General features: G+C 40.4%; 1 protein-coding gene across 1 annotated transcript in view; it reads right to left on the minus strand.

Annotated features, from left to right (window-relative positions):
• The window catches only part of LOC120999162 (collagen alpha-1(IX) chain-like), a 152,678-nt gene that overhangs the window by 35,507 nt on the left and 99,128 nt on the right, over window positions 1-18,043 (minus strand). Inside the window, 5 exon segments of the mRNA XM_040430036.1 lie at window positions 11,730-11,801; window positions 12,322-12,375; window positions 14,915-14,968; window positions 15,179-15,232; window positions 16,372-16,416. Coding sequence (XP_040285970.1) covers window positions 11,730-11,801; window positions 12,322-12,375; window positions 14,915-14,968; window positions 15,179-15,232; window positions 16,372-16,416 — 279 coding nt within the window.

Raw genomic sequence — 18,043 nt, forward strand, 5'->3', positions numbered from 1 at the left:
CCTCATCATGGCCACTGACCAGGTACATAGTCATGTGGGGCTCTTGGTGTTAATTAAGGCTGGGAGCATCAGGTACTTATGTATCTGACCAGCAGCTACAGGTGAATTCAATTGTATCACCATCCTCAGGATATGGCAACTAGTGCTGATGACCAAGCTGGGAGGTATTATGTGCTGCCCTGTAGTATTTGGTTCTTCTGGGCCAGTATTTTGTGCTGCCCTGTGGTATTTGGTTCTTCTAGGCCAGTATTTTGTGCTGCCCTGTGGTATTTGGTTCTTCTAGGGTGTGGTATTTGGTTCTTCTGGGCCAGTACTTTGTGCTGCCCTGTGGTATTTGGTTCTTCTAGGCCAATATTGTGTGCTGCACTGTGTGACTGGTGGCCCTACCTACTTGTGTAGCTCTGCCTTCTGTCAATTTGGACTTGCTTACAACATGGGGCCACTTCTAGGTTTTTTTAGTTGTTTTTCCTAAGGTCACTTTAAGTTTGCAGTGCCCCCTGTTTATGCTGGTCACATTATACCTAGAGATGGAATAAGCTATCAATAAACTTACCTAACCAACAGAGTTAATAAAAGGGATTCTCTGGGACTTAAAGAGGACCTTTCACCATTCCTGACATGCCTGTTTTAATAGCTCCATGCATTCCCCATGTAATAACAATTCTGGAACATCTATTCTTATGGCTCTATGTTGTCCCATTCCGTTATTATTTCTACTAGAAGTTATGAATGAATTGCTAGCAGTCTGCAGTAAGGGTACATAGGGGAGGTAACCAGTTGGGGGGGGGTGTACCTGCACAGGCTGAAAATAGCAGCACTGATTAGATAGAGTGAGCCTATCCAGGTACACCCCCCCAACTGGCTACCACCCCTCTGTACACTTACTGAGGACTAATAGCAGTTCGATTCGGCTGATTTGCCGAATTTTACAAAAATAAATCGCTTCGTGACAAATTACTTTGTCACAAAGTGCATTTGTTTGTAAGTAGCAGGTGCAATGACAGGGAACTGCAATAGCGCCGCTCCCGTCATTGTACCCCTCAGATGCCGCGTTCATACATGATCGCGGCATCTGAGTGTAAAAACAATGTGAAATTAACATAATTTTTTTTAAAATCAAACTTACCGCCTCCATTTGCTCGCAACGGGTCTGCCACCGCCAAGATCTTCAATCAAGATGGCGGCTGGCGGCCCATTGCGAGCAAATGGAGTATGTTTTTTTTTGTTTTTTTACACTATTTCAGGTTGAATCGATTCGCTAACATGAAGCACGAGGAAATTCGGCTTTGAGGCGAATCAAATTTATCCTGAAATTTGGATCTAATTCCACTTTGTGGGATTTGATTCGCTCATCTCTAGTGGTGACTGTGTGTATGAGTGCATCCTTGTATGTGGTGATTGTGTGTATGAGTATGTCCATGTATGGGGTGAGCGTGTTTATGAGCGTGTCCATGTTTGTGGTGACTATGTGTATGAGTGTCTCCATGTATGTGGCGAGTGCATGTATGAGTGCCTCCATGTATGTGGTGAATGCGTGTATGAATGCATCCATGTATGTAGTGAGTGCATGTATGAGTGCCTCCATGTATGTGGTGAATGCGTGTATGAATGCATCCATTTATGTGGTGAGTGCATGTATGAGTGCCTCCATATATGTGGTGACTATGTGTATGAGTGCTTCCATGTATGTGGGGACTATGTGTATGAGTGCTTCCATGTATGTGGGGACTATGTGTATGAGTGCTTCCATGTATGTGGGGACTATGTGTATGAGTGCTTCCATGTATGTGGGGACTATGTGTATGAGTGCTTCCATGTATGTGGGGACTATGTGTATGAGTGCTTCCATGTATGTGGGGACTATGTGTATGAGTGCTTCCATGTATGTGGGGACTATGTGTATGAGTGCTTCCATGTATGTGGTGACTATGTGTATGAGTGCTTCCATGTATGTGGGGACTATGTGTATGAGTGCTTCCATGTATGTCTGGACTATGTGAATGAGTGCTTCCATGTATGTGGGGACTATGTGTATGAGTGCTTCCATGTTGTGGTGAGCGCATGTATCAGTGTGTCTATGTATGTGGTGACTTGATGTAAGAGAGCATCCATGTATGGGGTGAGCGTGTTTATGAGTGTGTCCACGTATGTGGTGACTGTGTATATGAGGGTGTCCATGTATGTGGTGAATGCATCCATGTATGTGGTGAATGCGTGTATGAATGCATCCATGTATTTGGTGACTGAGTATGAATGCCTCCATATTAGTGGTGAGTGTGTGTATGAGTGTGCCCATGACAGAACTGTATAGGGCACCTGTGGCTGCAGTATGAATGGTACAGAGGCTAAAATCATTGTGGTTATAACCTTGTGGTTATGTAGAGGTAAATCAGACATGTCTATTATAATGGCAGCGCAGGTTTAAAGGGGTTGAGTTATAAACTCCGCCAACAGCTGTAAAATGTTAAATAAAACCAAAAAGTCATGTTAACCACTTCATTACCGGAGTGTTTATACCCCTTCCTTACCAGGCCAGTTTTTCAGTTGTAACAATGTGTCTATCTAACTGCAAATAACTGATTAATTTCTCAGCCAGCCTACATGTATTTGATATTATTTTTCTTGGAACACCTTAGACCTTTCTTTTGTGCCTTTAGATGTTGGATATAATATTAAAAATATATATATATTTAAGGAAAAACTGTGAAAATTCTGAAAAAAAATATGTTTTCCTTTCTTATCAATTTTTTTTCTAACTATTACAAAAGGTATCAAGACAAAACATTTCTAAAACCATTCCCATACGCTTTTTTCCCTGAAAATGGATGCTATTTATGTAATTTATCAACTGGCTGGGCCCACTGCAAGACTTCAAAAGACTGGAGCGCATTTTGGATTTTCTATTGCTGGTTCTATAGCACCGTACTGCCAGAAAAATGTTCTACTTTTTTTTTAAAGAGAATTACCCCCTTTCTGTCACAGTCAAGGCAGGAAGAGGTTAATTCCCAGCCTGCAGGCTGACATTTCATTTTAAAGCCAGCAGGTGGCGATCTTACATAAGAAAAAGCGCTTCCTGCCAGCTTTCAGCTTCTTCTTGTAGCAGAGCACGGGGAGATGGGAGGAGTCTACCATCTTCCCCAATGGACAACTGGGCGAATCTGGTCCTCTGGTACCGTTTTATTGATGATATTATCTTCATTTGGAAGGGTGGGGAGGATCTTTTAAAAAGCTTTTTAATCGAAATGAATAAAAATGAATTTTAGCTTCAATTCACCCCATCTATTAGTTCACAACAGATACATTTCTTAGACTTAACTATTAGTATCCAAAATAATCAGATTCAGACACAAACGTACATAAAACCAACAGACAGTAATAGTTTTATTTCCCTAGACAGCTGTCATCTACCAATCTGGTTAACCAATATTCCACGGAGCCAATACATCAGGTTGCAGCGTAAATGCACATCTCTGGAACAATTCAATAAGGAAGCAAGCACCTTGCAAAATAAATTTGAAGAAAAAGGCTACAAAACGGATCAATTGTAGAAAATTAAATATGAAATAGCACAAATAGAGAGACAAACTCTTCTCCAAAAAAATAGGGAAAAGATAATAACAGATAAAAATAATGAAAACGAGACCACCGTTTTCAAAATTCCAATTATTACGCCATATAACAAAAGAGAGTTCCTCCGTATGAGAATTGTCAAACGCCACTGGGATGTCCTAAAAAAGGAGATGATCATAGGGGACAAAATCCCACAACATCCGTGCTTTATATTCAAAAAGGCACAAAACCTGGGCAATTTGGTGGCCCCCTCTGTTAAGATTCAAAGAAAAAAGAATTCAGAAACCATAAAGAAAAAAGGGGGTTTCTTCCCCTGTAAAACTTGCAAAGCCTGCCAATATGCTGCACATAATGGACCAATAGAAACAATAGAGGGTGTAAAGAAAGTATACAAAATAGATAGCCATCTTACTTGCCACACAAGTGGCGTAATCTACTTTATAAAATGCCCTTGTGCTAAAATATATGTAGGGAGGACAAAAAGGAGCCTCCAAACAAGGATAAAAGAACATATTAGAAACATCAAAAAGAAGTTTGGAGGCCATCCACTCTCACATCATTATGCGGATAAACATAATAGTAACTTTTCTGGATCCACCTTTGGAGCAATAGAAAGAGTCATACCCGACCAAAGAGGGGGTGAATACATTATATTAATGTCAAAAAACGAAACCAAATGGATATGCAACTTAGATTCCCTTGCACCAAAGGGACTCAATCAGGAGATAGAACTATTTGCCTTTTTGTAGCCCCATATATTGTCTAATTATCGATGACTCCGTGGTAGAGATTATATAGAGAGACAGTATATCTCCTCCTCCTACTTCTCCTACTTACTGAACTATCGGGATCTTCCCTATTGGCTCCACTCACAGCTCCGCTCAAGTGATTTTCGGCGTGGCATACTACAGTAAGTTATACACCTGCACGATTCTTGATGTGTCAGATTATTTGGGCACACACTTTTGTTTAGGTTCTGGGACCTTTATTTCATCCAGGAGGTCCTGCTTTCATGACAGACTGATATTCACAATTAGGTTATAGCCAGCAAGGCTGCATATTTTTACTTACGGTAATATTCAGGCCACCTTGGTGTACACCTTGCAGTTAGTACGGTCCTATAATTCATGGGCAGAATCTTATCTGGGTAGAGCTGCACATCAACCTGCTCAACTATATGAATTAACCAGCATCCTTAAACAACCACAGGGGCAACCATCGGTGCTTTTCTCTGTGGCCAGCGCGGCTTCAGATATTTATTCTTTATACTGAGCTATACTTTTTTAGCGGGTTTTATGGCACCAGCAGCGGCATACCTACACAAAGTTCCCACCTTCCCCTCTTTCCTTTTGGTAGCATGGGCATCTATCATTATTATTTAGTGTGTATTACTGCCTGACCGCTCCTGCAGGTCCCTGTGACCTCAGCTGTCTAATTACAGTGCGGTCACAGCGATCTGCGGCGGCAGATGTGTGTGGGAAGGGGGGGGGGGGTCCAGACAAAAATTTGCTGTGGGGCCCAGTCAGTTCCAGCTACGCCTCTGATTGTACTTATTATATGCATAACGTGTATGACTGTCTATATATTTTATACGGGCTATTCTCTTTGTCCCACAACTTGTCCAAGAAGCAGACTACATGTTGTTGGTTAATGAAACATAGCGTATAGACCAGACTTGGCAGGATAACTGCCTTTTGGGAGTCAAAATCATGACTAGCTGTAATTTAGAAACATCATTTATGAAAGCATCAAATTAGATCTGAACTGGGCCACCAGAGTACAAAATTATCCACCGGTGAGCCTAGATTATAAAACAAATCAGCTCAGAGGTCCAGTGGAAGAAAATCCCATCTGGAGAGACTGAAATCACTCACAAATGTCATCGTTTTAATAAAATGTCCTGTGTGTACAATAGAGATCATGATGCAATTTAAAGGTGACCTGTAGAATTTGTCTATAGATGGAGGGTGGGTCCAAAAAATCCAGGTCTGACGCTGCATAAAACCATGTTCCATTACCAACTTTATAGGCATAGGAGACATCTTAATTCCAACTCTGACTAACCTGGCTATACCTTCAATTCAAGACCCTGTAATACTATCAAGACAATGCCTTGTTGTAGCAGGTATTGATCTCCAGGCCTGAAGATGTGCCAAATAGTGCACACGACTGCCTGCCTACAGAGTGATACCACCCTGCAGATACTTCCCACTTTTGAAAATTATAAGAAATAATCATCCTGATCTAATGATGCTTGTATATTCCTTGCTGCAAAAGGTACATGGTTACTTTCATAAGAGGATGATGATACTTGTGAATCATATTCTCTAAGGCCTCTTTCACACGGGCGAGATTTCCGCATGGGTGCAATGCGTGAGTTGAACGCATTGCACCCGCACTGAATCCGGACACATTCATTTCTATGGGGCTATGCACACGAGCGGTGATTTTCACGCATCACTTGTGCGTTGCGTGAAAATCTCAGCAAGCTCTATATTGTGCGTTTTTTTCACCAACGCAGGCCCCATAGAAGTGAATGGGGCTGCTTGAAAATCACAAGCATCCGCAAGCAAGTGCGGATGCGGTGCGATTTTCACTCATGGTTGCTAGGAGATGATCGGGATGGGGACCCGATCATTATTATTTTCCCTTATAACATGGTTATAAGGGAAAATAATAGCATTCTTCATACAGAATGCTTAGTAAAATAGGGGTAAAAAAAAATAAGAAGAATTTAACTCACCTTAACCCACTTGTTCGCGCAGCTCGGCTTCTCTTCTGCCTTCTTCTTTGATGATCTGTGAGAAAAAGGACCTGTGGTGACGTCACTGCGCTCATCACATGGTCCGTCACATGATCCATCACCATGGTGATGGATCATGGGATGGACCGTGTGATGAGCGCAGTGATGTCATCAAAGGTTCTTTACCCAGGTCCTGAAGAAAGAAGAGAAGCCGGGCTGCGTGAATTAAGGTGAGTTAAATAATTTTTTATTTTTTTTAACCCCTCCAGCCCTATTGTACTATAACCATGTTGTACTATAACCATGTTATAAGGGAAAATAATACAATCTACACAACACCTAGCCTAAACCCGAACTTCTGTGAAGAAGTTCAGGTTTGGGTACCAAACATGCCGATTTTTCCTACGTGCGTGAAAAACGCATTAAAATGTTTTGCACTCGCGCAGAAAAATCACGCATTTTCCCGTGACACACCCGCATCGTATCCGGCCCAAATCCATGACGCCTGTGTGAAAGAGGCCTAAGTGTGTTCATGGTACCCAAGTCCAACATGATACCAACAGTACGGAGAATGAATTCTTCTTATTGGGCTTGTGTGTATCAGTAAAACCTATTAAATACAGTTGTACATTTAGACTGGAAACATATTATATCATGACTTGGAAAGTACCATATTTAATTCTGAAGCTTAAGTGAAACAAACTGACCATAGGCAGGTTCTTTGAAAAGCAAAATGAATCAGCTTAATATTTCTTTATGGCCTTTCTCAATTTAATTCCTAGCAGGGGACACCTCCTAATTCACATCTACTTTATAAAATCTTTTACCTCTGATAAAAAAAATACCCACTGAGTTGTTATTGTTGTAATTGCTAAATCAAATCAGCCGCTAATGTAAAAGTGATTTCACTCAAAGATGAATTTTACATTTGACATCTTTTAAATGATTGCTATAAAGATATTTTATTCCTCATGTATTATCTGTGTAGGATACAACTGCCCAATTAGACTTTTATATAATTAGGATTTATTATCAGCTAATACCAACCGGATTTGCAGCCCTATATAATGAAGGCAACTGATTGATTTATCTTCACAGAAATACTCTACATATAAACTCTATAAATCCCATCCATGTATCAGGGTAAGGCCTCTTTCACACAACCGTTTTTTTTTTTTTTTCAGTTTACGAGCCGTTTTTTGCGTTCCGTATACGGTCCGTATACGAAACCATTCATTTCAATGGTTCCGCAAACAAAATGGAATGTACTTCGTATGCATTCAGTTTCCGTATTTCCGTTTTTCCGTTCCGTTGAAAGATATAAGATTTCCTATTATTGCCCGCAAAGCATGTTCCGTGGCTCCATTCAAGTCAATGGATCCGCAAAAAAAACGGAACACATAAGAAAATGCATCCGTATGTCTTCCGTATCCATTCCGCTTTTGCAGAACCAGCTATTGAAAATGTTATGCCGAGCCCAATTTTTTCTATGTAATTACTGTATACTGTATATGCCATATGGAAAAACGGAACAGAAAAACAGAACATAATTGAAAACACAACGGAAACAGAAAACGGAACAACGGATCCGCGAAAAACGGATCGCAAAACACTGAAAAAGCCAGACGGTCGTGTAAAAGAGGCCTAACAGGAAATATGGAAAGGGCATTCTGGGAGTTGTTGTACATTTTCTTGACTAATAATCAGCATTCACTGGTATCTAGATTTACTCTTCTACTCTTAATCTAACTCATGAGGTCAACCAATGGTGCATCAATAGTTATAGTGGACAATATGTGCCTTGCTTTAGAAAGACTGAACCATATTAGTAGCTGAACTGTAAAGCTAAAAAAAATAGACGTGACAGTTACATAATTAATGGGTTGAGAAATACCATACTACCTTCATGTTAGTATTTTCTCCCTTTGCACTTTGTATGTATGCATCTTTTGCACTTTAAAACCCCCATCTGATCCACAGGAAGACTTTTGTGTCCCATACAATGCTAATCATTTACTTAAAGGGGTTGTCTGAGTTCAGCTTTCTTATTATAAACTGTTGTGGAACCAGAAAAATAATTTAAAAAACTTACCTTTCCTTCACCAGCCTCCTCCCATCCAGTGGTGCAACTCCATTCTCTTCGCTAGGCAGCAGCCAGTGAATTATTGTGGCTGCAGCAGTGATGCCCCATATACTGCTGCAGCCAATCAATGGCCTCATCATTGTATGGCCCAAGACTGGTGAAGTTAAGGTAAGTTTTTATATTATTTCACCAGTCCCACAGCAGTTTCCAGGTTTCCAGTTAAAAGAAAATGAAACCGGACAACGTATTTAATCACATAATTAAAGGGCTTCTGTCACCCCCCTACAGTCATTTTTCATTTTTCGGCTACTTAAAATCCTTATACTGCGATTTATCAATATATAGTGCTCTTACTCTTTTTCGTTCAGTAGTTTCTTCAAAAAACGGACTTTTATAATATGTAAATTACCCCTCTACCAGCAAGTAGGGCGGCTACTTGCTGGTAGCAGCAGCATCCTCCTTTCATAAAGACGCGTCCTCCTCATGTTGATTGACAGGGCCAGAGAGCGCTCTCTTCCTCTGGCTGGCCCTGTCAGCGTTCTAAATCTCGTACCTGCACTGTACCGGTCTTCACTCAGCGCAGGCGCACTGAGAGGAGGACGCTCGCTCGGCCGCTCCTTCCTCAATGCGCGTGGGCCGGTGACGTCACATCTACACCCGGCGCAGGCGCACTGAGGAAGGAGCGGCCGAGCGAGCATCCTCTTATCAGTACGCTTGCACTGACTGAAGACCGGTACAGCGAAGGCGCGAGATTTAAAACACAGACAGGGCCAGCCAGAGGACGAGAGCGCTCGCTGGCCCTGTCAATCAACATGAGGAGAGGGCGTCTTTATGAAAGGAGGATGCGGCTGCTACCAGCAAGTAGCCGCCCTACTTGCTGGTAGAGGGGTAATTTACATATTATAAAAGTCCGTTTTTTGAAGAAACTATATAGAAGCACTATATATTGATATATCGCAGTATAAGGATTTTAAGTAGCCAAAAAATGAAAAATGACTGTAGGGGGGTGACAGAAGCCCTTTAAATGGGCAATAACTTGTTGAAAGGCCAAAAAGGCCCAGGGCTTGGATCAATGGTGGGGCTGCATTCATTATTGCAGTAGCTGTTGGCCTGATAGCTGCAAGGCCCATAAAACTCAAATGTCTAACTCTTACAATGCAAGACTCTAAGGCACCTCCTGTGGTGGCTTTTCTTCCTCAAGAACATAAGGAAAAGACATGTTGAAATTCAACAGCCCATTCCCATTGCTCTATGGCTCTATTACAGAGATGCACAAGGAAGTAGGTGCATCTGAATAGAACCATAGGGTGCAGCAATGATTAGTTATAGTCTTGCCTAGGGGAGTAGAGGTAAAGAAGTATATACATATATTTAAAGGGAACCTGTCAGTAGATTCACGTTCCTTTAACCACAGCGAGCGTGAAATACTGACAAGATCCCAAATAGAGACCTAAAAGGTAACAGTGAAATAATAAAGGAACTGAATGCATTAGTCAACACGTTCCCAAGGAATGTGTAAATTATAGTTCAAATTCAGTTAAACCTATTCCTTCTTGTCAGGTGCCAAATTGTTCTCTACGAAAATATTAAATCCAGATATCAACATTTTCATCATACAAAATGGCATATCAAACTGAAGACTGAAGATTTCCTTTTGCCAAATACTTAAGTTCTACTGTGATGATCTGCGTAGACACATAATTGGATGAAATGTTCACCGTTATCATTATCTCTGCATAATTTGCAAATGTTTCAGCTCTACCTCAATTATACATTTCTGGCCAAGAAGCGCTCCTTCTCATTCTGTTAATTACATGCCCTAGTTGTTATTTGCTGTCTAGCCAGCAGAAAGATATCCCCTTTCTCAGAAATGTCAGAGATTTTATCTTGTATTTGCCACATGCTGTAGTGTGAACTGTCATATTCAGTAACCTGCAGTGATCTGCTATGTACAATACATGAAAGAAGAAAATAGTGGTTATTAGTGGTGTTGAGCGACCATGCATGGCTGAACACCAGTTCAAATCAGTGTATTTAAATCCAATTTAGCATCTATTTCTGAAAAGTTTCTGCTGGGATTTGAACTCACAACCTTCTACATTAGAGCCAAGAACTTTAACCACTATGCTATACAGCTACATGTTAACTTGCACTGAAATATGAAATTATACTTCTGCTGTATAGGAATACTTACTACATGACAAACTACTATGAGGTTTTTCTGACATAGTACATCATTCAGCTTTATAGTTTAGTGGTTAAATTCCTTGCCTCTAATGTAGAAGGTTATGAGTTCAAATCCCAGCAGAAACTTTTCAGAAATAGAGGCTAAGTTAGATTTAAATACACTGGATGTCCCCAAGCACTGACTCCATATATGGACATAGCTATATATGGAGTCAGAGCAGGGACTCCTAAGCCACGGACTCACACTGGGGGATTCCCTCACTGTACAGCGATCTTCTGCATTGACCTCAGTGGGACCCGAAACCCTCCATTCTTCAGAGCAGGTTTAATGCTCGGTTTCTCCCACTGACTTTCATTGTGCTCGGGTGCTCTGTAGAGCACCCGAGCATCGCAAAGTGTTCTACTGGAGCACCTGAGCACTTTGGTGCTCGATCAACACTAGTTATTAGACACTGATTAAATATTTTAGGAGATTATGAAAATCCAGTACAAATATGTATGCATTTACAATTATATAATTGATTTAGTATTTTTTTTTCACATTTATTTTAAAGTGTCACTGAACTTTCAAAAAACGTTTGATATGTCATTGCAAATTTTGATCAGTGGGGGTCTGAGCACTCACACCCCACTAATCACTAGAACGAGAACCAATCATCTTCCTCCTCGATGCAGGAGACAGAACTTAGACAGGCTCATAGGTTTTCTATTGATCCCATCTCCTGCAGTGAGTAGAGCGTGAACACGCTATGCTCCTCTCTCCTCGTTCTAGTGATCAGTGAGGGTCTGAGTGCTGAGACCCCACTAATCACTACAACGAGGATAGAGAGGTCCTAACATAACACACTCTCTCCTCTCTGCAGAAGACAGAACTAAGACAGGTCCATAGATTTTCTATTGATCACCTGCAGCGAGTAGATATTGAGCGCGCTATGCAAGTGCTTCTCTCTTCTCGTTCTAGTGATCAGTGAGGGTCTGAGTGCTGAGACTCCCCCGATCACTAGAATAAGAAGAGAGAAGCCATATGACATATCAAAAGTTTCTGTAAAATTCTGTAACACTTTATATATATACATATTAGTATTTTGGAAAGTCTTTGCAGAATTGCCTAGTTGTCCATTAATGTACATATGATGCAACACTTACCCTGTCACCTTTATGTCCTGGAAGACCAGGGGGACCAGGCAGACCTAAAAAGCCAGGAGCACCTCGTGGACCCTTAAAATAAAATCAAACACACTGACATTGGATCTCTAGCACATTAGTGAATGTTCACATAAAGTGGATACTTTGTTGTTCTTCAGATGCAAATTGTATTACTTTAAATACGCAAAAAGGAAATGACAGTGAGCAGTGTTTATTCTTGGCTTCCCCTGTGAGCTACAGTCCCCAAGGTCTACATTCCTTATGAACAGTGCCTTCTTTCACACAGGACCCTCTCTGCCGATGCTATGTAAATACCGGCCAGTCTGCATAGAAAGAGGGCATTCATAGCCATGCTCATTACTTCCAGACAGAGAGCAGCTTTTCACTGCTCTAAAGCTGGCAATATTTTATCTCCTTAAAAGAAAGTTCCTTGCTTTATGTAATTATTCTAGCCAGCTTTTATCAGTCACATTATCAGGAGTTGAAGATTTTTAAGATGCACTGCATGTCTTAGTATGTTAAAAGAAGAAGATATATTGTATTTATTCATTATTAAAAAAAACTTTCATCTTAAATCTCTATTTGTACTTACTTGTTTTCCAGGTACTCCGGGTGGGCCTACATGACCTGCTTCTCCTCTGTCACCCTTAATTAAAAGAACAAAGCAGAAAAATTATATAGGTAAACTTTTTAGAAAATGTAGCAGGTTTAAAAGCAATTGATCAGCTAAAAAAATTATAATCACATAAAAATATAATGCCAATTAAAAGGGATTTGACATCTTAGAATGTGAGGGCATATCGATATGATATGGAATTACTTGCTGATTAGTGAGGCTGATGGAACCCCTCTAAGATCACAAGCCATAAAAGAACAAAAGCACAACTCCCAGCAAGCAGCTCTACAGAGAACTACAACTGCAGAAGATCTACCAAATGTACAGCCTGTGCAAAGGACTATGGGTAAGGGACTCACTGTCACCGAAAAAGGTACTCCTATTGTTAAGTAGGTTGCATGAAACAATGTGTCCCTAGAGGAGGATATCCAGCACCATAGTAGATTGATTAAGATCCAAAATGAATTCTAAGAGCATTGGTGTGCATCCATGGAAATAGCAAACTGCTTTCATCATGTTTCAGATCCTAACAGATTCTTAGTCATAGCAAACTTCTATGAGAACAAATCAGTCAGGATTTGAAACATGCACGTAAGTGACTTGTTTTTCTACAGATGCACACCATGGCTCCGAGTGACTAACTCAACTAATCACTCTACTTTTAAAGCAAATCTTTGGTTCAAAAGTGCTGTTTTCCTTTAAAAACATATTTTTCAAGCAGACTCAATTGTGAGCAACATTATGCTGATTGGGCAGTGTTTTGCTCATAAGAAGAATAATGTATTGCGGTGTATTATTTAGTTAGCATTAACTTATATCAGAGCCAAATGATCAGTCATGTACACAATGGAACATAGCTGAGTACACTGTCAAAACTCAGTTGATACTGTGCATGACCATCAAACACTACGCTAAGGTTTCAGATGTGTAGTAAGAAATAAAGACCAATTCTTCAATCTACTTTTCCCCATAACTAGAATCCAATTATTGTACATTGGTAGTTTGAAATACCAAGCAAAAGCACCACAAATTGCATTTAAAATCCCTTGGCTGCTGTCTCTGCTTCTTGACTTACAACCTAAGACATTCATGCAATCACAGTTCAGCCTAGTCTGGAACCATAAGGTCCCGGTTCCCTACCTAGTAATTTTACCTGACAGACGTTAGACATATTAAACACAACAAGGAAGACATAAGCAGTCACATGTTAGATGTCCACTATTTCCAGGTATTGTGCAAAAATGAATATTTTATATACAAAATAATGAAATCACAGGTTTACTGTGAACCTAATAAAAAAAATAAACAGTAGAGTTCCAGTAAACTACCTTTCATAACGTGAGAATATCAGACATTCACAATGACATACATTTTTCAAAGAATTATCTGTAAAACTGTAAAAACCTCAACATATAATGCTGATGCGGAATATGCCATTTTGATATGAAGGGTCGATAAGATCTCTGACGGCTCTCTGACACTAGGGCTCAACTAGCCTGACATGTCAGCCCAGGTTCTGACCCGGAGGCTGTGTGGGAGAAAAACCCTTTTGGAGCTGACTGTGAAGTCAGTCACTTGCCACTAGGATCTATTTCTTATGGGTTAACTCGTAAATGGCCCATTATATCACATTAATGATATGTCCAGTGTGTGTAATGATAACAATAAAGATTACAATGCACTCAAAAATGGAAGTGTACATTTTCTTTATAGATTGCGATGGGATTCAGAATCATTTCCTATGGTGGACCAAAGTAACGTCATTCTAATGCTGCTTTTAACTGACTTTGTATCTTTACAAATATGCAAAACTTCTTAAAGGGAGTCTGTCATCTGGTGTTTGCATATTAAACTAAGCAAAGTGACATGAAGGGCTTGCAAAACTAATTAATTCATTACTTTTACTGCATTTAGCAGAGAATTTTTTTTTTTTTTTCAAATATGTAAATGAGATGATCAGAGCACCAGGGATGGGTCCTAGTCCCTCACTGCACTCACGTTCCGTTCATCTTCACAGTAAGCCTCTCCATTCCCTAATTAACAGGGTCAGATATCTGTATACTGCTCTCATTTGGCCCCATAATCTTGAGCTTGTATGTTCAGTACAGCATCTTGTTCCTGCTCTAGAGAGAAAACTGTTCTAATTATGCACTGAAATTCTGGTGAGTGGCACAGGCGCAAGATTACAGGGCTAGATGCATGGCCCTGTCAATCAACTAGGTTAAGGAGCAGTTTATTGCCAAGAGGGACGGAACTTGGCTGCACCAAGGAGCTTTGGCTTGCCTCGTTTAATAAGCCAAAACAATCCAGAAGTACAGTTTAGATAACACATCTCATAAATTGTGAGTGTTAACTCTACTACATCCGTAAATCCTGAGACAATTCAAGTTCAAAATGCCGATGTTTGCTACAGCATTCAGAAGGTGACTACATACACTGTAGTCAGCAGTCATGTGCTCAAGCTCAATGTTTATGTGTGATTAATTTGGCAATATATCTAACATATAAGAGGATTCTTTTACATTACACTATGCAACACATGAATACTCACTAAGCGTGTTTAACTTACTGAAGGTCCAACAGGTCCTCTTGGGCCAACTTCCCCTTGAGGTCCTTGATCACCCTGTAATTTGCAATTGAAAACTGTTTTGAAATATACAGTTCAGATGCCACTGAGTCTATTACTGAATGAGTCTCACTCATAATCACTTGTTTTTAACACAAGCATTCTTGAGGATTGCTATATGATTATGATAATAATTTCCTCATTTTATAAGGTCAAAGTTAAGCATCTAAAAAAAAAAGCATTCCAGAAAACAAAATTAAATCTTACAGGTTTACCAGATTTTCCCATTAATCCAGCTACACCTGGGGCACCGCTGTTTCCCTGCAGAATACAAGTAAAAGTAGAAAATTGGAAATCAGAAGCTTCAATTTTTTAGCTTTTAATTTTTTCTATTAAAAGACATTTACCAAAACAGAATACAGTGAAAGCTCTTTAAGAAGACGGTACACAATTGACTTGAAAAGTCTCCTAGGGGACATTATGCATTAGAGTATGAAAATTTGCCGCAGGAAATCTGGTCTAGATAAGGAGATGGTCTTTTGGAGAGGTTTTACTTTATATCCCAATTTCAATATTATTCTAGGTAACACAAAAGGATATAACAATTGAATGGACATAAAAGAGGCTATTTGGGAAATCCCCAGCACAGTACCAAATAACACAAATCTAAGTTTTGTTCCTTAATCCAACATGTTCAATATAAAATTAACAAACATCTCAAGTCTTCTTATATTTAGATTGGTCCTCTTACCATGTACTATTAGATTTCATCCTTATTAAAAATATTACAACTCCAATTAGCATCCAAGTATTAGCCCATATACTTTGACGTGGCCCTTCTAAAAAGACCTGAAGTTTCACAATCATGGGTAGCATGAAGGATATGAACCCAACAAAACCCATTTCTGTTATGGGGCCCATAAAAAGCAATGTAATGGAATCTGTAGTGGAAGCTCATAACGGAGCCTACCAATGACTTAAATTGCTGAGCAGACAACCACATCTGCTATTTGGCTAATGCCCTTAGGGTTTGTCATCCTGCTTCGACCAATTAGTGGAAAGTGAAGCTACTACTCGAGTGTAAAACTGATCCAGTCTACAAAATCAAACATTAAATTACAGTTTTGCAATCACCTCATATTGCTTCTCTCTATAAATATATATTTGCTGGAAGATCCCATCTAGCTTACATGTTAGGAATAACATTTTTCAAACTGGATGAATACATGATATGTTTTCCTCTGAATAATTTATTTGTTGGCTACATTATTAGTGACTGCAGCAATATTCATGAACCCTAATGATGGAACATCAGACTACCAACAAATGACAAATTACATGTGTAGTGCAGACTGCAATAATGATCTGCCAAAAATAACAGTTCTAATACACAAAATGTAAGGTCTTTCAAAACTAAATTCTAAGGTAAACATTGAGGCTAATTAAAGAGACATTGTTACCTTCTCTCCAGCTACTCCTTTTGCTCCCGGATTGCCTGGCAAACCCTAAAAACACATAAAATGCAAAAGTAAGGTATTTCATGTTTTTATTAATTTTGGGTATAAAGCACAATAAATCATTTCCATGCAAAAGAAATATAGAAAAACAATGGCCTCTATTCCTACACTCACATTCATATGTGTCGAAATCTACGCTCGCCCTTTTGATGTCCTGATTAACCTCTCTTCTAGATATGCCTCAATTTAACTAATAGGATATGCAATCAACAAAAATATATCATTAAACATAGAGATTTTAACAGAAAACCATCCTGGTTTGAGTCTTTAGTGCAGCCACAAAATTCCCCCATGAAGGTATGGTAATCTCTATAGCTTGTAAACAATTGCTGAGTTGTTCGCAGTAATACTGCAAAACACTTCTTTTGTGAAAACTTGGGACCTTTGTTTGAACACAGATTCAATGCCAAAAAATAATGCTTGCATTTAAGTCTGCTTCTAGATGTGTCCAGTTGCAAAGAAATGCTTATAAACTTCTGTCTCCATAGTATTTGACTCCAGATAGGCTGTAAGGAATAAATCAAAGCTACCCAGTTGTCTGCTGTAAATGTGGAGATGAGATGGGCTCCTCCTATATCTTTTGCTGCATTGTTTCACCTTTTCGCTCTGATATCTTGACTAGTTTCGATCGAGCACCAAATTGCTCGGGTGTTTGGAAACTCGGGTCGAACACCTGGGGATGCTCGGGTGCTCTACCGAGCACTCGAGCACAACGGAAGTCAATGGGAGAACCCTAGCATTAAAACAGACACCCCCTGCTCTGAAGAGGGGAGGGTGTCTGGTTCATAGGAAAAGGTCAGAAATTGATGGAAACACCACCGAAATGGTTCGGGAACAGCATGGGGAGGATGTCTGGATGTATCTTGGACTCCCAGGTCGCTGCTGGGAACTATGTTGTCCGAGTAGTACGCGACTACTAGAGGAAAAATTTTAGGAAACATTCTTCCCTGTATATTTACTTGTATATACAGTGCAAGTGCTGCCAAAAATTACAAGAAAGAGGCACTCCGATACAACCTGTATATCACATAATGGAGGGCCTCATTCACATTCACTATGGCCTGTGGGTGGGTGGCTGGGTATTTGCGCTTGCGTTCAAATGCCTGGGGTAAGGACATTTGTATGCTGCTCTGGGACACGCAAGTGGATGTGGTCGCTTATGGTGCTTGCGAAGGTCCAGGTGCAGGGCGGGAGGCATCCGGGCCTACGCCTTCGACAGGGGATTGGCCAGCATGTAACACAGTGGAAGAGGAGGCAGTGGTGTGACCCTCAGACACATATTGTGGATCCAGGCGTTCGGCCCACCTTTTACTGTGCTTTAATGCCATGTGGCGGATCATGCTGGTGGTGGTGAGGTTGCTAGTGTTCACGCCCCTGCTCATTTTTGTATGGCACAGGTTGCAAATTACAATTCTTTTGTTGTCTGCACTTTCCTCAAAAAAGCGCCAGACTGCTGAACACCTACCCCTTGGCAAGGGAGATTTCCGCAAGGGTGTGCTCCGAGGAACAGTTGCGGGCCTGTTTGGTGTGGCCTGCCTTCTCCCTTTTGGCACCCCACTGCCTCTTCCAGCCTGTTGCGTTGCTGCAGATCCCTCCCCCTTTGTACTGCTGTCCT

The sequence above is a fragment of the Bufo bufo genome, chromosome 4 (assembly GCF_905171765.1).
Source record: "Bufo bufo chromosome 4, aBufBuf1.1, whole genome shotgun sequence".
NCBI lineage: Eukaryota > Metazoa > Chordata > Amphibia > Anura > Bufonidae > Bufo > Bufo bufo.